This window comes from Dufourea novaeangliae, unplaced genomic scaffold, assembly GCF_001272555.1.
Source record: "Dufourea novaeangliae isolate 0120121106 unplaced genomic scaffold, ASM127255v1 scaffold72, whole genome shotgun sequence".
NCBI classification, from domain to species: domain Eukaryota; kingdom Metazoa; phylum Arthropoda; class Insecta; order Hymenoptera; family Halictidae; genus Dufourea; species Dufourea novaeangliae.
Window position 1 is genome coordinate 23,281 of NW_015373947.1, and position 22,372 is coordinate 45,652.

Sequence of the window (22,372 nt, forward strand, 5' to 3'; positions counted from 1 at the left end):
CTATCATAAATATTTGAATTTGAGTATTTAATAAATTCTATGAAATGGTAAATAATAGTGGTAACAAAACTAGTTTTTCTTTCAACAAAACTCATAAATGCTAGTCCCTAGTGTAGGCAACCGAAGTTTTTTTACGCGATTGGTCTCATGGTCCTGCTTCGAAGTCCATTTAGGTAGCGAGGAGAAAGTTTGGCCGCGATTCAGAGTTTAACAAGGGCAAATGAATTTTTAATTAACGAGTTGAGACAGTTACCATCTCTCTGCATATTTTATTGAACCACTGCATAAGTCCAGAGGGTAGTTTCTATTAATTGGAGGATCCATGCCTGACCGGTATTAGTTCACTTTGAAGCTTTCCAGCGGTCAGGTCCGCGCAAACAATCCTGCCTTATCAGAATCATGTAATATTCAATATTCGACGACCATTGTGGTGTCGTCTCACTGGTCGATAATTCACCGCAATTCCCATGACCGCAAGCTGAAACAGGTACACGCGAATCCCCGTTAGAAAGTAATATATGACCAATTGCCTCGGTCTTCTCTACTTCCTCCGCGCACTGATTGCCGGCCGAATGGCCATTGATTCGAAACGCTTTGAAAGGAGGCCAGAAACTAGTAATCCTCCCTGGAGGTCCGCGTGAAATGTTTGATTCCGAATTGAACCAACACTGATCTATGGTTCTACAGCATACAGTCTTCCTAGATTCTGTCAAGCATCTGATCAAAGACTACCATCTATTCTAGACGTACATAAATATGTCATTCTGAACACTGATCCCTAGAGTAGTTCGAATCTACATCTGGATTCTACCTAACATAAACTCTAATTGATTAAATACTGGTGACTCTTATGGACATATCTTTTGTTAATTCAAATCTAACACAGACGTACCAGATAACTGACCTAACCTAAAAATTGGACATGAGTCTGATTTAATTTAAGCTCGTCAATGTCTGAACCAAGTGTAATTCGGATACGACTTAGGCTTAGAGCTTCTTATTACAATCCGTCACTTCTCCCATACACAATCCAAGTCTACCCATAATAAAATGGAACTGATCAAAACGTGGCAAATGGCTTTAATACAGCCCAGACCAACTTACAGAAACCAAGCCTTGACATACCTAACAGACCTAACATGTCTAAGAGACCTAACCCAGACCTAACAGTCTTAACATGCCTAACGGACCCCCTACAACCTACCCCAGACCTAACTCAGAACTAAAATACCTAACCTAGGCCTAACATACCTAACCAGACCTAACATACCTAACCCACCTAGCATGCCTAACGCGCCTAACTTACCAAAACCCATAATAAAATGGACTTGCTCAGCATACCTAACATACCTGACTTGAACTAACGTGGCCTAACATGACCTAACATACTTAGTATAAATGCAATCCAAATTGAAGTTTAGCCTATTATGTTTTTCCGTAGAAGAGAAAGAAGATAAAGTACCAAGATGTGCAGTTCCACATAAATTGGGTTCTGGGGATGTGAGTGATAGGGCTGGAGTACTTGATTGGTTTTTTCATCAACCAGTGATACTTTTACAGGTCGAACGAATCGAACCGATCACAGTGGATTGAAGGGCGGTCTCGTTGTTGTTTTCCTTTCATTTCACCGGGGGAATCAAAGAGGGAATTTGGGAATCAGGCAGCGTCGGATCATTGGCTGGCTCATTCTACTTGGAATTTCTTTCAGTAATTGGAACGTTGGGGCGAACGTGAAGGGTAGCCTGGTCGTTTCTGCTTCATTTCGTGGCAGATTAAAGGGGAGTGTTTGATTCGATCGGACTGTGACGTACAGAGAAATAAAATCCCTCGTGTCGTTCCTTCAATACAAACAGAAACCCGCTGATATTAACAAAGTCTGTTCCGTAGCGAAGAAATTACAATATATTAAACAGCGAAATAAAATTGTTAAAATCCACATCCAGGACACTAGAATTCACATTTACAGCGCGGAAAAGAATTTTCTACGTTGCATATATCAAGTAAAGGGGTTCGTGCAATTTTTAAGCTTAATTTTACGTTAAAAATTTCACAACAGCTCCCGAGCAAAATTCCAATAAATGCAGCAAGTTTTACTGAAACATAAAACAGCGAAATGTGAATTTTTGTGACACTTTTAATAATCAAGTAAGTGCTAAAATCTAGTTATTAAATTATGCTCGTGAGGCTAATGCAACAGGAAAAATTCCGTTTATGCGCTGCGACGTTAACCGAGGTGCCACCAAAAGAAATGATCCGTAATCTTTTTAATGGAAAACGGGATGAGCGATAAGAACGTTCGTTTCTAGTTGCGACGATTGCAGCACCGTCCTCCCACTCAACCACCTTCGACGAGATGAATTTTTTATTGTTTCAAAGAGGCCGCGGAGAATATGATGACGTTTTATTACACCGAGTGTGCAATTACATTTAGGATTACAGACTTCCTGAGGACCCTCAGGAGCTCTCGGAGGAAGAATTAAGCGTGCTGGATATATATCCTGCAACGAAACGCAAGGGATGGGGTGATAAACGGAACGTAAACATCATTCCAGAACGACTTTGTTCCGCGTCGTTAACGACGGAACATGATTTGCTTGGCTTCTTCCATATAAAAGACAACATGTCCTCCTGATCCTTAAAAATTTACTGTCTTGCGGAAAGAGATTACGTTCTGGTATCCAATCTACATTTTAAGCAAGCCATGCTTTGAATCTTCTAGAAAGGCGAATGGAATTTTAATAAATCAAGAAAATTTATACAGTTATTCCCTTGCTACAGTGCCACGCCTGAGGGCGTGCTTATAGAGAGAGGCGATATTATAGACAGAGAACACTAATAATTGTAATAAAAATTACGTTGAACAATTTTTCCAACAAAGACCTAAACAATTCCTTGAGTAAAAATGTCAACAGTACATTGTTACCTCGATAAAAGTTACAATCAAATGTTTTTAAATATTGAATGGTTCCGAACCATAAAACACACTCGATCGTTAGAGTTCGCGATTGTTCGACCCTATTGTGCTGTTCCGTTCAATTCTTCCCCGTACTAAATCGAAGTGTTCCCATTTCGAGGGAACCAAGGGCTGCGAAAAATTCAATTTTTCGAGACGTTAGCCGCGAAGACTGTCACGGTTTTCCGTGGGATAAAACCGCATGATCGATCGCGAGGAAATAGCGGAGTGTAGTTTGTACATTATTAGTTTTATCCACGCCAGCAAGAGCTCAGGAAATTACGAATTCGACGCGAGATCTCGCGCTGAGTCTATTCTAGCGCTATTAATAACGGATCCACCGGTTCCCTGCGTGTGTAATTCCATTTTTGCCGGGCGTCTCATGATTTCCCGCCACTATATTCCACCTTCCACCTCCACTGTTTATTTTCCCTTCGGCGATTGCATTGTCCAGTACTTCATTCATGGTGAGGCAAGGTTGATTTATTCTCGCTTCAGTTCACGTGAGACCTGGAATTACAGCATCAAAAAAATTACAATGGAAATCGGTTATTAGTAAATGACCAAGAAAATAAGAATAAATATTAGTGCTAATAGTAGTAAATACGTTATTAACCGTTTCACCTGTGACTGACATAGAAATGTGTATTTACACCTTATCGGTCATCGGTGACCGACTCAATTTTATATTCACATACCGTCGGTCACCGGTGACCGACAGCTAATACAAATTCAAATGTCACATCATGGAATTATAGTGAAAAGTCATAGTGAAATTATTATAATTATTAGATATCAAGGTTATTGAAGCCTTTGGATAACATATTTTTTCTTAATTTTTAAAACTGAGAAAATTCCAAGGGGGTTGTGAGTACTTTTTGAAAATAAAATGATGTTGAGACTATGTTTGTTTATCACAGAAACAGTTGTCCCGAGGGAGATTGTTCAACCGTGAAACACTATGGACAGGTGCAAAACACTTGTAAATCGGGTAACGATTGCAACTACGCTAGGAACAATAAGATTGGATGATCTTCTTTTATGGAACTGTCCTGAGTACTCAGGCTGTTCGACGCGTCGATATTGGTGGTGAGTGTAAACGGGTTCCGAGGAAGTTTATAAAGAATAAATGCAATGTTTAGTGTCCAACGTCAGAATATACGGTGCTGAATTTATTTCTGGTATATAGGACAGGAGAATAAAATTTCGGACATATTTATTCGCCATAAACCAGCGAACTCGGCGGTAACCTAATTTGGTTTCTGGGAATATTCTTAAGGAGGTGACTTATGATGAATGGAAAGTACTTTCAGCAAATTATTATAAGCTGCTATAAATATTGTTTAAATTATTTAAAATTGTTCCAATGTATGATTGTGGTAGAAACATATTTTACGATTTTTTACACAAATTGTGACACTAAATTCCCCAGTAAGATATAAATTTTATATAATTCTATTCTGTCGCGAGTTATGAAATTTTTTACCCGCTCTGTAACACTCTCTTCCAGGTGCAAGGTGAATTATACTTTTAAATGAGGTACGAAGTAAATTCTGCCCTTCGTTATAGAACACTGCCTCTCATCAGTATCTTCAGTGATGTAAATATCGCCGTTCATTGCGCCCAGAAACTCCTTTTAGTTGCTTTTTATCCATTTAAAAAAACCTTTTCAGTATTATCATGCATTGAAAAAGGTGTGCATATTTTATTGTCAACGAAAAATGAAACAATGCTATTCTAAATATTTAAAAATTGTTTAAATAAAAAATGTTACAATATTTATAAAACGTTATTTAATTTTGTAGCAGTCGTAAACAAGGTGGACACGCTGTTTAAAAAATTATTTTTTAACAATAATTAATTATTTTGTCGAGAGCCGCACAAAATGTGACTTGGAAATGGGTGATTTATAGACGTAATATTTAACAATTGTAAAAACAGTTCGTAAAAACTGATTCCTCGTCTAAAAATACATCGAAACGGGAGAAGACAGTTCCATCCTACGAAGCTTCATTTACGAGGAAATCAACTTCGAAGACCATTTCGTGCACCTGGAAGTGTCTTCTCAGTGGTTCCCAATCACACCTGTCTTCATCGCCTGTACACTCACACTTCCCTCGAAAACGTATCCCCGAACAAAAAATCTCCATCCCCCAAATTCACTACATACTTTCACCCAAAGAATGCATTCCTTATACAGAAGAAAATATAAAAACTCCCCATTTACCCCAAAAACTGCTCCAAAAATCGCCTCGATAAAACGGTACCGCGGCTATCCCCTAAAAGAGGTCGCCAGCCCATCCTCCGAAACCCGAATGGGTACATCGTAACTACCAATAAAATCTCGAACCAGCGAAATGGACGTGCATCCCCATCGTTCCCGAGCGAAATATCGAGTAGGCCACCGCTGTAAATTACATGGGGTGGCAAGGTCCAGTGATTCGATCCCGCTATTCTAAGTAGGACGAATCCTAACTCCGAGATCCTTCCCCATCGCACGTGAAATCAGCCAGCGATTGGTCAAAAATCCTGATGGCGTAACTGCAACCCTTGGTCTGGTGGGGGTGAAGGGGGCGCCTGTTAGATTGTGTTAAACTAACCCAGCCTAACATGCCTAATACGCCTATTATTATCAGACAAATCTGGGTTAGGCATGATAGATGTGGGTTCGGTATGTTAGGTCTGGGTTAGGTTTGCTCACGAAAAAAAAACAACCTAACATACCTAACCCATACCTAACAGGCTTAACTCATACCTAATGCTACCTAACATTGCCTAACGTGACCTAACGTTGACTATCCTGCTTAGTGTAAATGGAATCCAAGTTTATGTCCAGCCTACTACGTTTTTCCGTAAAGGAAAACAGAAGAAGATGAAGTGGCCGGGGGTGGGGGGGGGGGTGTAACGTGCACGTACGAGCGACGTTCACGCCGCGGTTAATGTTTAGTACCTGACGTCACTCACCTCCAGTTCGAGGGACACGGGAGGGTTGGAACGAGGGGTCGTGGTTCCTTCGAGGTGGTGGCCGCGGGTTGGATGGTGGGGAGGGTGTCGCTGGTCGCCATGGCGACGGTCGGTGGGGTAGTTTGGGGGATCGATGGCGCAGTGGCGTAGCATCAGGTGGCCGGTGCCCTTCTTCGTCTACCCCCACCTGACGTCCAACAAGTAGGCGCTGTGTGAACCAGCCTTTTTCCCAACCCTCGACGCATTCGAACCTTCAGGGGGTTGGGGTAGGTGGAAGGGTGTGGGGGGAAGTTCTTCGAGCCTCGATGACCGGTTTCGAGATAACCGTGGGTGAGATGGGGGTGAGGGGTTGGTGGTCTCAGGCCATGATGAACGAGACACAGGGTGGTTTGATCCGAGGATTTATAACTCACTTTTGGGACGCACAGTTTGGTGGACTCGAAATTGGTTTCGGCGGCGGTTGATTGGGTACGAGGGGAGGCTGGACTTTTTGGGCTGATTTGGGAGGGATCTTTTGGATGTGTTTGGAAACGAATGTGGGCGTTAGGTTGAAGTTCTGTGAGGGTTTTTTGAATCGTAAAGAGCGTATTGGCTATGAAATTTCTTACGGTAATTTAATTTTGTTTTTCTGTTGATCTTATTGCTCTTTTTTGGACCACGAAACGTGGTCACTCGCAAATTTAGGTCACCTTAGATTATTCTACTGATAGCTGTTGGATTGAAAATTTTTTTTACTAATATAACATGATTCAAAGAGAGCTTGAAGATGATTGTATCAAATTTTTTATCAATCCTTTTTGCAGTTTTTATAGATTTTATCCTTCAGTCTTTTTTGTTTTTAGCAATAGAATAATTTAAGCTAATGGCGTTTCATGGTGCATCCTGTATATGAACTTAATACTTCACGTGTCAACTATGCTTCCCTAATTTAGAAAGTATTTATTATTACTGAACTGCGGATTTTCATGCAAATTCAGATTTTTATGAATTAATTTACTGAAATGAAAGTATGTTAGGGATTTGTTTCCTTTCTTTTTTATTAGGTAGGTACTCCAAAACAGAATTAAGCGTTGTCGGCACACCTGATCAGAAATTCTACTTTGCTGCTTGTGTCACATGTTTCTTATTGGTCTCATCTCCGTGAACCCCGCACCCTCTGGAAAGTATTACAATGTGATCGATTATCTCCTCGAGCGCGTACGTTCTCATGAACCGAGTGCAATCCGCCCGTTCTCCGTATCCTTGGTCCAACAGACTTCGAGATATATTTCGAACGTGTTGATAGAACTGCTGTGTAATTATCTAGTTTTCTCAACAGGACCAATCCCGGATCGATCCTTTGAAAATGTACGGTAAATCCTTAGAAATTCTTACATCTCAAAAATATTCTTATTTATAATTCTTACGTCATTTTTTTTCTATGAAATTTAATATTGTACACTGGAAAATACTTTTTGAAAAACAATAATCCCATTGGTCCTTAAGATAAAAATGATTAATGATGAGAAACATGACAGGACTTTTGATCAAACTTGCTCAAACATACTCCAACATGACCGATCATTTCATCAAGCATGAATAAACTTTGAGTAATCTAAACGAAGGAAAACGAATTTTTCTTGATGCTAGAAGAATCTTGAGTACCCAAATTTTCTAAGAAACTACAATATAACAACTCAATTATAGTGCTATATATCGCTGACTACGTTCAAACATAGGCAAAGCTCGTGAGAAACGGAACAAGACGAAGTATTTATTTTTGGTACAGTTTTTCATTGATATACGGAGACAACGTAGGCTGAAATTACCCATGGGAGTCGAGGGCTCGAACTTCGATATTAGACCAGAGGACGTGTCGGAACTGAAAAGTGATATGTGGCGTGGACATCAATTTTCGTCGAGGAATTTTTCATACCTCGACACCATTACATCCTGTTGCGATAACTCCTAGCAGAGCAGGCCTACTGATATACAGTGTGTCCAAAAAAAATCGACACAGATTTCTCATCATTCTTTACATAAAAAATATATAAAAATTTTTTTTTATTTTTATACATAGAACACAGATATTTATAAACCTAGAAAGTGTTTGTAGGAGATTCTGAAATTTGGTCAATTGTTGCTGGAAGACCCTGTAGATCTTCAAGTTACACGAAAATTATCCGAAGTCACAAAAAAAAAATAGCTGTCATCCACCCCTCATCCCAGTTACAATTTCGATTTCCATTTCGCCCATGAATTTCATCGGCGTGGTGTAATTCGCAATTTCCCGCGGAGTTTCACGGAATTTAATAAAGCTTCGCCCAGAATTTTTCCGGCCTACTTCCTGCCAGCCGGAGGAGAGCCTTTAATCCCGCGAAAGAAGACACGGTAAAAAGCCACGTCCGCATGATTACTTAATGTAGTCGGTTTTTACAATTAATCGAGACACGAGTGGATCTCGTTCGACGAAGATATCTCGACGATATAATTGTGAATTTTCGGAAGTGAACAAGTATCGAAACACTACTGTACTTTCTATTAAACATTTATATAGCTTGCAAATCGTTGATAATTTCCAATTGACGTAGTGTTTGAATGGATTTTCTTAATAGAAAAAAGTTCAATGAAATAGGAAATGAACAAGTATCGATACACTGCTGTACTTTCTATTAAACATTTATACAGCCTATAAATTGTTGGTAATTTCCAATTTACGAAGTGTTTAAACTTATCTATTAAGAAAATACATCCAAACACTACGTTAATTGAAAATTCCTAACAATTTACACTCTATATAAATATTTAATAGAAACTACAGTAGTGTTTCGATACTTGTTCATTTCCTGTTTCATTAAACTTTATTCTATTAAGAAAATACAATCGATCACTACATCAATTGGAAATTCTCAACACTTTACACGCAATATAAATGTTTAATAGAAAGTACAGTAGTACTTCGATACTTTTTCCCTTTTCAAAATTCACAATTTCTATCAAGAAGTGTATATTTTGAATTTGTGTATCCTCGAATTTTTTCTATTCAGGTCTTTTCCGTTGATTCGAAAAAAATAAACGAATAGATTATAAATGCTGTTGGTGTGTGGGGAGTTAATTAAAATGTAACGAACCTCGAGCTTAAATTAATTTTCCTAATCGGATTCACAAAGAAATTCCATAAAATCGATTTTCAACTCGGAAAATTCACTTCGCGTAGCATCGATTCATCCTTAAACGCGGAGGTCGAGTGGAGTTTTAATAAAACCGTGACACAAATGCAGACCTCCGAAGTTTGTTATCGCGCGCCGCTTCACAAAGCAACTCCGGCCGTGGCTCGATCATTGATGGAAAACTATCATCGGACGTGTTCCCAGCCTGCGGGAATGTATTACATAGTTAAAGTTCGCGGGAGGAGTTCGTTTCGGTACATTGTTGTCTCCTGCATTCGTGCGGAAGGGAGGGGGAATAATTCTGGCGTGGAGCTTTGCACACGCCGGAAATGACGCGAGACGTTCGCGAAGTTACGCGACAGATTCCCCCGAGTTCCCCGGAATTCCGGAATAATTTCGGGGAATTTCTTGAAGACATATTTCACGACTTTATCGCAGTTTCAAATAAGGCTTCCGATACCGAAATGTGTACATAAGTTAGTAAAAAGAAAATTTTTCATAACATGTGATTTTTTAAAATTGAACAAAATAGTCAATTTCATGGTATATTTTCTTATTTGAAGACAGGGTACGGTGAAACTGAACAGGATGTAATTCCAGATTGGTGAAAATGAGTCGAAAATTTGGAATAAAATGTTTTTGTTTGGCGATTAATTTTTTGAGCATATCGTATTTCAAAAAATTCCTAGGCAGACAAAAATTTTGTTATGCTGTTGCTTCTTTTTTATCGATTTTGCATTACGTGACTCGTTCATTTACATCACGTTATTGTAGGAACTAAGTAGAAACAGATGGTAATGGTCAGATATAGGTTGTACATTTTGAAACTGAAGCAGCCCTTTTGTGAGAAAATTTTATTCTACACGTTTTTATTTAATCTTTTGGCGTGGATTCACCTCCTATGTCGTCATACCTCGATATTTGTTATGGACCATTTCCCTTTACCATTTCTGAGGATTAAGTAAACCTACGGAATGAAAATTTGAAAAATTCAGACGGGAATAAAGCTACTCCACCGTGAAAATGGTGAAATTGCGGAAGAAGGAGACAAAGAAGAAGGAAAGAGTAATTTTCCATCAGCATTTTACATATTACAAGTATTCCAAACCAGCAAAGGAAACAACCCACGCAACAGAAGAAGTGCAGTGTTCTATCACACATTTCTTCATTGTTTACTCAGCACAGAAACCAGAGCCACGTTATAAAACTCCATTCCTACCTGTGTCTTTTTACCCCATTCGTCTTAACTTTGCTCACCACTTGTCCGCCACATATTTAAATAATTTCGCCCCTTCCCGTCACATTTTATTTTCCCCTCTACATTGTAGACCCTTCTGTCTTTCCCCATGTTCATCCAATTCCCTTGCGGATTTTTCCTTCACTCCCGTTTTATGCTCCCCGCTATCTTCAATTCTAATTCTACGTGTGTCATTTATTTCATTCCTGAACCCATACATTCATCCCTCATTGTGCACCTGCTTCAGTCCCCTTCCCCTAGCTTGCTTCCCTATTTGCTTTGTTTCACCCTAACAAGGATATTCCATTCTTCTTTTGTGACTAACTCCAATGCCCTTAATCCTATTGATCCTCATTGATCCTTATTGATCCCTGTAGCCTTTGAGTCCTATATTTGTCAGCTTCATCAATTTCCTTCACCTCCTCAAAGTCCTCCACCTCCTCTACCTCCTCCACCACTTTTACCACATTAATAGTCTCCACCTCCTCCACCACTTCTACCACATTAATAGTCTCCACCTCCTCCACCACTTCTACCACATTAATAGCCTCCACCTCCACCACCTCTACCATATTAATAGTCTCCACCTCCTCCACCACCTCTACCACATTAATAGTCTCCACCTCCTCCACCACTGCTACCACATTAATAGTCTCCACCTCCTCCACCACTTCTACCACATTAATAGTCTCCGCCACCTCCACCACTTCTACCACATTAATAGTCTCCACCTCCTCCATCACTTGTACCACATTAATAGCCTCCACCACCTCTACCATATTAATAGTCTCCACCTCCTCCACTACGTCTACCACATTAATAGTCTCCACCTCCTCCAGCACCTCTACCACATTAATAGTCTCCACCACCTCCGCCACCTCCACCACCTCCACCACCTCCACCGCCTCCACCGCCTCCACCACCTCCACCACCTCCACCGCCTCCACCACCTCCACTCATTTCCTTCAACCTCGTCCACTCATTTCCTAAACCGCTCCTTTTCCTCCATTGCACTCCTGTGCCTTCCTTCGCTATTGTCCTCTCTTTGATCACTATCACACACACACATATACACGTATACACGCGTAACCACATGAAACGCTGAAGGGTATGGACGCCAGCATCAGCGACATCTCGTCGAGTTACAGGCCACGATGAAATGGTCGACCGCTGTTCACGGCGAAAATAGTGTTCCAGGCTTCATCAGACGTGGCTGATTGAGCTTGCTTGTCGGACACATTTTTAAATCCGCGGATGATGCTGTACTATCACACAGGGAACCCTCCGCAGGGTGCTTCGATACTGTACGGGGATGGGAGAGCTTAATTAAGCTGTCTTGACGAACGTTATTATCCAAGATAAATCAAAGAATTTTGTTGGAAAGGTATCCATAATTTGACGAAACAATTTATAAACTAGAGTCGTTTTTTACCCTGGAAACACGCATCCAGAAATCTAGACGAACTTGATTTTCAAGTCCAATTAATATCCAATTTATGGCCAATTTATGTCCAAATTGTTCTAGTAAAGAAAATTAGGGGTTTTGTCTGAATTGACCGAGTCGTCATTATCTGTGCAATTATGAATGTCATCACTTCTGCAAGGATTAAACAACTAAGGCTCAGAACCTGAAAAAGTTTGAGAAAGTAGTCAATATGCACATGTTTGATGCAGTTCGACGAGATTGTTCTCGGCACACCGAGTATACAAATTGTCCTGGATCTCATATACGTGCACTGGTGTTGACAACGTGAAAGACGAGGAACGGGGAGCGGAAAGTACTCCGAGTAAACCACCCCCTTGTCTTGTTTAACACGTGCAACACAGTATGGTGTTGTACTGTGATACGTCATGCGATAAATTGACAACAGCTGCAAGCGTTACGTTAACGCCTGTATGGCCACGTTGGTACCACTTTGGTTCACAGTGTCATTTGATTCCTTTCAAATTTTCACTTTGATCCCATCGATTCCCAATCTTTCTTTCCATTATATTGGGCTATCGAGTTTCCTTGATGGCGATGGTTTTAAAAGACTTTTGAAATTGGTGCCTCTACTGTTTGACTCGTACCTAACCATACATAACCCAGAACCAACCATATTTAACCATACCTAATATAGTTAATCTGTGTCTAATCTATGTCCAATTTATGTCCAATTTATGTGCAATTTATGTCCAGTTTATGCCCGATCTATACTTAATCTATACATAATCTATGTCTGATTTATAAAAAATTGGTCAGTATTCTTTTGGGACACCCTGTAGATCAATTAATGGTGATATTAGGGCGCAATTAAAATCTAAGCCGTTCCCGACACACGGTAACCAGTTTTCCAGTTACCATAGGTAGCAATCGAATGAAACTATTTAGTCAGAGATCCCTCGGGCAACATGTAGAAAACAAGTCCTTGCGTTCGCTCTGGCTGATCGGTTCATGTACCTGTCCTCGCTGCAGGCTACTCGAATGAAGTTGTTTCTAACGTGTAACACGCGAATTAGTGAACGTATACAGTTAACGACAGACGCAATTAGGCAAGTATACTGAGTCACGGTTTGACATGGTGAAGGTAAACTGGCAATAATTAGCAACAACTGTTGCAAAGTATGAAACAAAATTAATATAACATTTCTGAATTTTGGATTTAAACTATTATAGTGTACTTGTATTTTATAACGGAATGAAAATTTTTTTAAATAATTTAATTGAGGGTCTAACTAAATGATTAGTTCGAAACAAATGGGATAGTTGACTTAATGTTTCATACTGTTTGACGTTATTTGATAAGGTCTGAGAATGTTTGATACAGTTTGAAATCAGGCGGAGAGTTTCTGTGGTAAAAGAAAAAGTATCTCGAGAATATTAATTGAACTTTCGCGTGATCTACGTGAGATAAGAGGAGAAACAATTCCATTCACCTTTCAGCATTGTACATAATTAATCGTTAATATTTAAATTCACCTACTATTTAAATATCACAGAATCACATTTCAGGGTTTCATGATTATTCACTCTTATGGAAATGCTTTCCATTTTCGGAAACAAAAAATATACGGTGTCTGATAATAATGCAAATAAAAAAAGTGCACATTTCTTTGTTTGCATTATTTTGAGACACTGTGTATAATTTTTTATTCTTTCTTTGAGAATAAATTTGTACTTTTTATTTGCATTATTTTGAAAAACCGTATATAATTTTTAGTTCTTTTTTTATGAAAAAGTTTGCACTTCTTGATTTGCATTATTTTGGTAAATCGTATATAATTTTTCAACAATGAAAGCACAACCATAGTCTTTTCAATATAAATAAAAATGTTCACTTTTAATTTAAGTCACATTGTGTTAAACGATGGAGACGTCCAGGTCCGTGAAGAAGAGTTAGGAATGTAAGAAAAAAGGGAGGCCAACATGGCTGTGGTCGTTAAGGCACGGTCTGAAGAATCCGGAGGGTCGCGGGTTCGTGTCCCGCTCACCTCGTCCCGCTTTTTCCTATGTTCCGACATAAATAAGGAATAGGACACGTCCACCAGAGCAAACTTTTCTTTCACTGAAAGTTCACAAAGTCCCTCTGCCAGACACGTTTTCTCACTTCCCCATGGTCAATGGAACACACTGACCACCAGAAATACACAGAAACGGAAGGAAGAAGTAATTAAGGAAACACACAGGGATGTCTAAAAATTTAGGACGTCGCAAAATAAAGGAAAAGACACATAACTTAGTGTAAAGCTGCGTCTACACTATATATAACATAGCACGGTATGTAGCAAAGTTATAAAACTTGTTATGAATTCAGAACGAAAAATGTTATATAATGTTATATGTTGTTATCCATCAAATGTGACGCCATGATTAATAATGAGATGCGAAATGTTATACAAACTTGTTACAAGACTTCTCCAAAAGGTATAATCTTGAAACGAATTATAAAAACATGTTACTAGCAAAGTTATGTAAAAATTTATTATCTAACAAACTGTTATATAACATAGTCTTGTTATGTAGTGTAAACGCAGCTTAACTGGGTGGTATATAAAACAGTACCTATGTTAACATCATTTAACAATTTTGAACAATTAATCTGTGAAGTCTATACACCATTGTGAATATTGCGTAAGATTAATTCGATCCTGGAATGACAGATCGACGTAATAACAAAAAATGAGACGTGGAAAGAGAAGTACTCCTCCAATCTGTGCCATGCCATAATTCAGATACATATTGCTCGACGAATTCGACGCTCGTGGAGGAGAGGAAGGGAAATTGATGGCGCCAGATGGCGATAAATAGTCGACGATATCGTTGGATCTCTAATGATCGCTCCGTGAACAGGGTTACATTAATAATACAAATTACTCCCGCGGCTGGATGGGCGAAGTCTTCAACGAGTGATTAATTAATTACCGGCGGGTTCCTCTGTTACCATCCAATAATCACCGTGGAAAAAGATTGCTACGGCCAGGTGGAGTAGCATAATGGACCGAGCAGGATTGGAAAATGAACGGACTTTGTGGCGGCTTTATTTCTGATAATTCATTCGGAAAACAATAATTGGAAATCTTATAAAAACAATCTTTTCATAAAATATGGACGAAATAGATGTGATCAGTTAATAATGCTATTTTTTTGTTAAAAATTACTGAGTTTTAATAGTTGACATACCATAATTGACTTTGCTACAAATGTAGATATTAATTGTAATTTACGAACTGATGTGTTTTTTGATGTGGTAAATGAAACACACTTCAGTAAAATGATCGCTAAGTTTTCAAATCATCATCTAAGGCGGAAAAGTCAATACTTTGTTACAAAGTTCTGTTGGGTTTTGTACGTAAGCTTTCGTAACCGTAACCAAATATAAAATATGCAAATCCATCGATCGACGCCTTCTGCAACCGGCTCTACTTCATTCTAGTGAGAAAGTAAGGCAGTCTAAATACAGGTAAAATGTAAACATGTCGGTATTAAACAGACTAAAAAATAATGTCAGGTTATTTGTTTACCATTAAAAAAAAGACTACCAATTGCTGTAATACAAAATAAAAGAATGTCACGAATAAATACAAAAATTGTTTTATCAGTTTCATTGAAACCATAAACAATTTTCAAACTAACATTTGACGAACATTTGTACCAGACCAGTTTTAAAATTTCTACATGTGGAGTTATTGGATATAACTCTAGTAGTTACTGTTACACGTGTCTGACCACAGACCATCTCATATCCCTTAGCTACTACGCCCTGTCCCTTGCCCCTTCCATCCTCATGCCCCATCATCATGTCTACCAAATCAAAACATTTTTGACAATTTTCTTTAATATTCAACATCATTTTCATTTACTGAAATTCCACGCTGTTATACCAGGTTTGAAATTTTTTCGCAAATATCGCATTTTTAGAATTTCCATAAACACGAGGCGCGGTCGCGTTATTAATTTGAAAAGGAATGTGCGGCTTCCCCTTGGAGAGAAAAGAATTACCGTGCCACGAGTCATAAATTACAGTTTTTCCGTGATATTAGCAAAGGAGGCGGTTGCCCAGAAGTTTCCACGGCGAAATAACAATGCCTTTTCAAGTAATTAACATGGAACGAGGTCTGGAAGGGAGAGAAAATTACCCAGGGTTTTATGCACGTTGCTTAACATGCCGGAACAGTTTCTTCTATAGCTTCAATATCTTCCAAGACATGTTTCTAGAGAGGTAGCAGGTGTACGCGGTGGATGCAATTGTTTTTACTCGTCAGCTTGAAGTGGGAATTACTGGTTACGGAAGGAACGATATTTCAAATGTATGCACTGTATCGTAGAGTGGTTCGATTTAGATCTGTGTATGATAAAACTGTAACAGACTATACGATAAGTAACGAGAAATTTCTTTTTTGTTTCAGGTGAGTCTCAATTCGATTGTTGGTACATCGGTACACAAATGTTCGTAAGTTGATAAATCATTATGTTTTTCAATAAATTATTCAAGTTCGCTATCTTGATAATTGTTTTTTTACTGTTGATATTAGTGGGTATAGTTATATACCAACAAATTTACTATTCGTGTCGCTGTGCATAATTGCACTTTGTTAATATTAAAGAAGACACTATTCGAGTAATTTATACTGCAAGACCTACTGTTGGTAAAACAGAAAATATGTACGAGCGTGTGGTAACAGTAGGAAACTGCATATCGATTACAGTTTGCGATATTACCTACTGTTGATGTAAAATTTCTTCATTTACTGTAGATAAATCAGACAGATACCTTCACCTGATATTTTGAACACCGCAGAATAGTTGACGCGGAATATTAGTATAGTAGGCGATCGTTTATTGCAGGCTATTTTATTGTATCTTGGAAAAGCCCTTTGCTCACACGTATTTCTCACACACTCGTAAAAATTTGTCGGAAATGGGAATTCTTCGATCGACGGTTGACTGTTTTTGTCCTTGACAATAACTGTTACTGCTTTTGGAATAGAATTTTTGACTTACATTAATTCGCACGAAATTATTTGACAGTAAATTAAATATTTCCGATAATGTAATATTTATAACAATCACATCTTCGGTGACACATTCTATCAGTCATTTTACAATGCAAAAAAATTCAGATTTCTTCCTGTCGTCATAAATTATTTTAGGAAATCTAATTTTGCATAAAAATCTACTGTCCATTCATATTACATTCATCCTTTAAACAGATACAGTGCATATATTTGTTACCGACAAATCATATTACATACACACAACATACCGGAGAATAGTTGGCGCCGAATATTAGTGCTTCTTAAAAAATTGCTCCCGATTGGCTTCCTCGGGATCTAAAATTGCTCCCATCGCAACGTTTATATTAAATGAGATATTCGCAAATGAAAAAGCATGCTCCGTCTATGCACTCGTCGATTTCACTAATCTTTACACACTTATGATATTCGAGTTAATAGATGAAAATGTTATTGGGATATGGCAATAGTGAGCAGGAGGGAAAGCAATTTTCTTAAAAGTATAGTAAAAAAATATAATTTTATCAAAGAGTACAAAAAGATATTATCACAATATTAAAAAAGGGGGGTGGAGGTTACATGGATACATCCAACTATACAAAATATATTTCGATATGAGTTGATCCATCGAATCTACCACTGTTTTCCTAACAGTCCACCAGATCCTCCTCCAATGGAACCCGAACCAGAGTACCCATATCCTGATCCGTATCCACCACCAAGGCTGGAGGAACCAAGACCAGAGCCAAGGCTAGAGGAACCAAGACCAGATCCAAGGCTGGAGGAACCGAGACCAGATCCAAGGCTGGAGGAACCGAGACCAGATCCAAGGCTGGAAGAACTGAGACCAGATCCAAGACTGGAGGAGCTGAGTCCAGATCCAAGGCTCAATCCATGGCTAGAGCCCAATCCCGAGCCCAGTCCCGATCCTGAAGAGGAAAGGCTAAGAGATCCAGATCCAGATCCCTGACCAGAACCAAAGTTAAAGCTAGTGCTTAAACCTGATCCAGAGCCTAGGTTAAATCCACTGAAGCCGGAACCTGAAGAAAAGCCTGATCCTGAACCTCCAAGTCCTGATCCCAGGCTAGCAGAGCCACCGCCCAGTCCAGATCCGTCAGAACCCCCAGCAGAACCCCCAGCAGAACCCCCAGCAGAACCTCCAGCAGATCCACCGGCAGATCCCGAAGACACGGTAACTATGATAGGAACAGGCTGGGCTGCCGGAGCAGGCTGAGGAGCAGCTTGAGGAACTGGCACTGGTTGGGGAATTAGTACTGGGACTCTCACAATGTGTGGAACATTTACAGGCCTGTCGACTGTAATTGGAACGGGATGGGGTACACGGACAGGTATTTCCTTGATGATGGGAACAGTTTGCCTAATGTAGTATGGAACGGGCACAGGCTTTGATACGGGATACGGTTGCGGGATGACGACTGGGACCTGTTGAGTGATGGTGCGGATATTACCGTCGCCACCTGAGCCCCCGCCCAACCCCCCGGACAGTCCTCCGCCAAGACCTCCGGAAAAACTAAGGCTGAGACCTCCAGATTGGCCTCCACCAAGCCCACCAGAAAGACCACCGTGACCACCAGAAAGGCCTCCACCAAGACCACCGGACAGTCCTCCACCAAGACCTCCACCTCCTCCAAGTGAGATTCCACCAGAATGTCCTCCAGACAATCCCCCAGATAGTCCACCGGAGAATCCTCCAGAAAGACTGTTGGAGTCCAAACCACCGCCATAGCTAGACCCCGAGCTCAGATCGAGTCCGCCAGATGATCCGCCCAGACCTCCATTACCCAGGAGAATTCCCCTTTTTGTCTTCTCTGGCTTCGTTTGTTCCGCCTCACTGGCAAAGGCAGTGGTAGCCAGAAGGCATATCTGCACAAAGAGACGATTGGTCTTTGATCGAGGGATTTTCCTTGTAACGTGATAGTTAGTGGTGATCAGTCGTATACGTATATACTCCTCACGATTCCCTTCCTGCCTATATCCTTTGTACCCGTACCCACTTCAACAAACTCGAGAATCTATTGCTTTGTACTGCAGGTGCTTTGAAAGTTCCGATGAAGTAAAGTACTGATCACTTCACAGCTACTATTCTTTTTGAGTACCCCTTTCTAACCTCTTTAACTCTGAATGTATTGTTTCTCCTGGCAACTGGCATTCTTAGAGACAAATTAGTAAAGAGAGAATTTAAAAACATAATTTCTGCCATTCTTTAGGTGCACCAATATTCGACTACTTTATCAACTAAGCTTCCACCCCAAAAAGCTTATCCCCAGATTCTAGGTCTACAAGTCAGGATCCAGCCCTGACAGGCTAGTTTGAAACTCAAATTCGAAAGGTATTTAAAATTTTTAGAAAATACTTTACTATATACTCTTAAATCAGATATCTCTGTCCAAGACTCGTTTACCGAAGCTAGCTGAGTTTACTTACTACTATGAAGGTCCTCATTGTTGCTTGTCTCGAGAGGTGGACTTTGAGTGTACCATCCTCTCGTCCACACCCCGGTTTTATACAAGTTCCCGCTGTACGGACACACTTGCAATCACTTTCACTGAATCGACGGAGGTGCCCTGGCTAACCGAGATACTCTCCATCGAATTTTTCCCGAGCTGCTTCATTCGATCCCACCTCTGACGTAACCACAGTGACCGAAAATAGACCGATTCCGCGTTGCGGGACACTCACACCGTTCTCTGTTAATCGCACCGCGACTTAACCTGATTTTTCGAGGGACCCATTTCGACTGATCATGTCTTCCATGACGATCGTCTTTCCACGGTCTTAGTATCGCGTATCCAGTATACGCGTAATGCACCGTGTTTCGTCAACTGTGTGTGTGTGTGTGTGTGTGTCGGTGATTCGCGAGCAGGAAGCATTGCAATGATCTTTTGAGGTTATGTTCTACTTAGGAGCCCGGAAGTTCGAAATTGTACAAAGAGGTTTTTGTAGTTGATCGGTACAAGGTCCCTAAAGTTCTTTTATTCATAAGTGTGTAGTGTTCGGAAATTAATTTTTCCTTAAATATTGTCATAACAGAATGAAGTTCGAATATTAAAATGCTTTTAGGCTTCTGACATATTTACCTGTAGTACTGAGTCAGACTAGTGGTGAAGACGTATGATAGAAGTAGACTTCATAAATGTGGAAATTATTCGATTTGCATAAACCGAAATGAAACGCTTTTTTTTATTGTTAATAGTTAACCTTTAAAAGACTGTTGGAACATTATTAAGAATACAACAATTCTGATAAGCTCGACTGCTAAAACAAATGGTAACGTAAGGTGTAAATTTCTTTTCATCTTTTCGTGGTAGTATTCTGATATTCTGGTATCCTGATATTCCGGATATTCCTGATATTTCTGATATTCCTGATATTCTCATATTCCTGATCGTCTGATCTTCTGATATTCTGATATTCTGATATTCTAATATTCTGATATTCTGATATTCTAATATTCTAATATTCTAATATTCTAATATTCTGATATTCTGATATTCTGATATTCTAATATTCTAATATTCTAATATTCTAATATTCTAATATTCTAATATTCTAATATTCTACTATCCTGGTAACTTTATGTACAATTCCTAACGACAAATGAAAAGAATATTTACAATAAATCGTGGCAATAAAAAATATTCTCCGGTTATAGATTCCTAATTAGATAGATCTGATCTGCATCAGACAATATCCCAATTAGAAGCGCAATGAACCTCGTCATCTTCCGCAATCTGATTACACCCTATTTAACGTTAATTATCAAGCGCGGAATTAACGCGCCAGTCGTGGTTCCGGTAAAAGGCCGGGATGACGCGTGTTCGCCGCGCATAATAGTCAATAGTAACTATAGGAAAGGTGTGTCCGAGAGATAACAAGGCGATTTATGAAATAAGAGGACAATCGAGATTCAACGAAGCGTCGAACCTCAGGGCGACTTCGAAAGGCGCGGAAGTGACGAGGGCAAAAACCCGCGAACAGCGTTAATCGCTTCTGGCGCAAAGTAGCAATTCATGGCTTCGAATTTGAAAGGTGTCCAGACCTGCGCAAAAAAAAAGCTGATCCACGCGACGCCTTCCGTATTTAGAATCAATCCTTGATACTTTTAAAAATTAATTATATTTCGCAACATATAAGTACGACAATTTTATTCGACCAAAATTTTGTACTTATAATTAGCATTAATTAACAAATTTGAACCTTTGAAAACATAATTCTCTTTCATGGGAATCTCGTTATAGCATATCAACACATTGACCACCCAAATTGTTAATGCTGTAAAAAGAAGTAATACCATTGTTTAAATGGAGGATTGTAACTGTAATTGCCATATAGATCGCTGGGTATCAATTTCTCAGCCATACAGTAGCCTTAATAATGCCATCAGGAAGATATTACACGTAACACAACGCCTCGAGATAGAATTGCAATCGGTGGATTATGTATCAACCAATTGCGAATTGCTATCCAGTGATACAAGTAAAGAAGATACCTCATTTCCAAAAAAAAATCTTTGCATATTCCCACTTCCAAGTTAATTAAAAAATTCGTAGAATGTTACTATGTAAACAAAAATTTCTAAAAAAAAAATAACTCCAAAACTATGTAAAATGAAATTATTTCATAAAGTATAATAACAATAATAATTTTTTATGTAATTTAATTAATAATAAAGGAAGTCTTTCAACGGAAAACATTTTCCCACGCCAATAACAGTGGAAATAATTTCGATAATAATTTCTGGAACATCCTGTATGTATATGAATTTCTAGAAGAATTATAAAAATCTGTGCAACCATGAGACAGTTGGATGCAAAAGTTCTTTATTATAAATTTCACACCTGACCTTTAAAACGCTAACCAGTTTTCATTCTAACTCACGATTATGAATGGTAACAATAAGAACAATCGATCATCTTAATCCAGAAATTTCTCAATGTCTTTTCCGTGCATGGTAAACCGAACGGCGCAGTTAATAAAACTAAAATCTCCGCGACTCATTGATGTACAGGGATAACGAAGGTCTCCTCAGGGAACAGGCGTAAAAATTTGCAGTCGATCTAGGCCGGAGCCATTCTTCAACCCCGGAAACGGCCGCCGCGGAAAAGTAAATCCACGGCCATGGCGAATTTTCGCGAACGTTACAGAGGGCCACTTTATATTCACGGCGTATATTTCCCGGAAACTACGTTTTATTCAGATCGTTGCACCTTCTACGAAGTTGCCTCTACGCGAGCGTTATAGCTTCTCCAATACCTAAATACGTTGGGAGACCGCGGCCCTTTAATGTTACGGCTCTGACAGGAATCGGGTAGCTGCAAGGTACCACGACTCGGAGAAGTTAAGAATTGAAAATCAAATTTTTGTCGGATTGGGCTGGAGAACCTCGAGGAAAGTTGGTAGAGCATTATAAGCATTAAGAAACATTATTCATAAATTGTAATTCTGATGAACTTGGAGAATGAAATATTCTGTAGATTAACGTCATCTAGAGCCTTGCCAGCCCTGGATACGGAGTTATAGAGAAAGAAATATTAACAGAGTTAAGGCAACAGATGG

The 22,372-nt window shown here is 39.3% G+C and overlaps 3 protein-coding genes across 3 annotated transcripts; all 3 read right to left on the reverse strand.

The window, feature by feature from the left end:
• Positions 1 to 10,644: 10,644 nt before the first annotated feature.
• On the reverse strand, positions 10,645 to 11,082 carry LOC107186089. The gene has a single exon (XM_015573895.1). It carries the CDS (start codon positions 11,080 to 11,082, stop codon positions 10,645 to 10,647), a length of 438 nt encoding a protein of 145 aa, XP_015429381.1.
• A 73-nt stretch (positions 11,083 to 11,155) lies between these two features.
• On the reverse strand, positions 11,156 to 15,633 carry LOC107186090 (glycine-rich RNA-binding protein 1-like). The gene is made up of 2 exons (XM_015573896.1): positions 15,417 to 15,633; positions 11,156 to 11,355 (listed from the first exon to the last, which is right to left on the reverse strand). The coding sequence occupies exons 1-2, from the start codon at positions 15,631 to 15,633 to the stop codon at positions 11,156 to 11,158; spliced, it is 417 nt and encodes a 138-aa protein (XP_015429382.1).
• Positions 15,634 to 17,428: 1,795 nt separating this feature from the next.
• On the reverse strand, positions 17,429 to 19,016 carry LOC107186091 (glycine-rich cell wall structural protein-like). The gene is made up of 2 exons (XM_015573897.1): positions 18,924 to 19,016; positions 17,429 to 18,679 (listed from the first exon to the last, which is right to left on the reverse strand). The coding sequence occupies exons 1-2, from the start codon at positions 19,014 to 19,016 to the stop codon at positions 17,429 to 17,431; spliced, it is 1,344 nt and encodes a 447-aa protein (XP_015429383.1).
• Positions 19,017 to 22,372: the final 3,356 nt, after the last annotated feature.

Coding starts and splice junctions, on each gene's coding strand:
- LOC107186090 (XM_015573896.1), bottom strand. CDS start 15,633: ATGATGTTGAATATTAAAGAAAATTGTCAAAAATGTTTTGATTTGGTA. Junction 11,356..15,416: donor GGTACAAATGTTCGTCAAAT/GTTAGTTTGAAA, acceptor TGTGTGTGATAG/TGATCAAAGAGAGGACAATA.
- LOC107186091 (XM_015573897.1), bottom strand. CDS start 19,016: ATGGCAGAAATTATGTTTTTAAATTCTCTCTTTACTAATTTGTCTCTA. Junction 18,680..18,923: donor ATACATTCAGAGTTAAAGAG/GTTAGAAAGGGG, acceptor CTCTTTGTGCAG/ATATGCCTTCTGGCTACCAC.
- LOC107186089 (XM_015573895.1), bottom strand. CDS start 11,082: ATGGTAGAGGTGGTGGAGGCTATTAATGTGGTACAAGTGATGGAGGAG.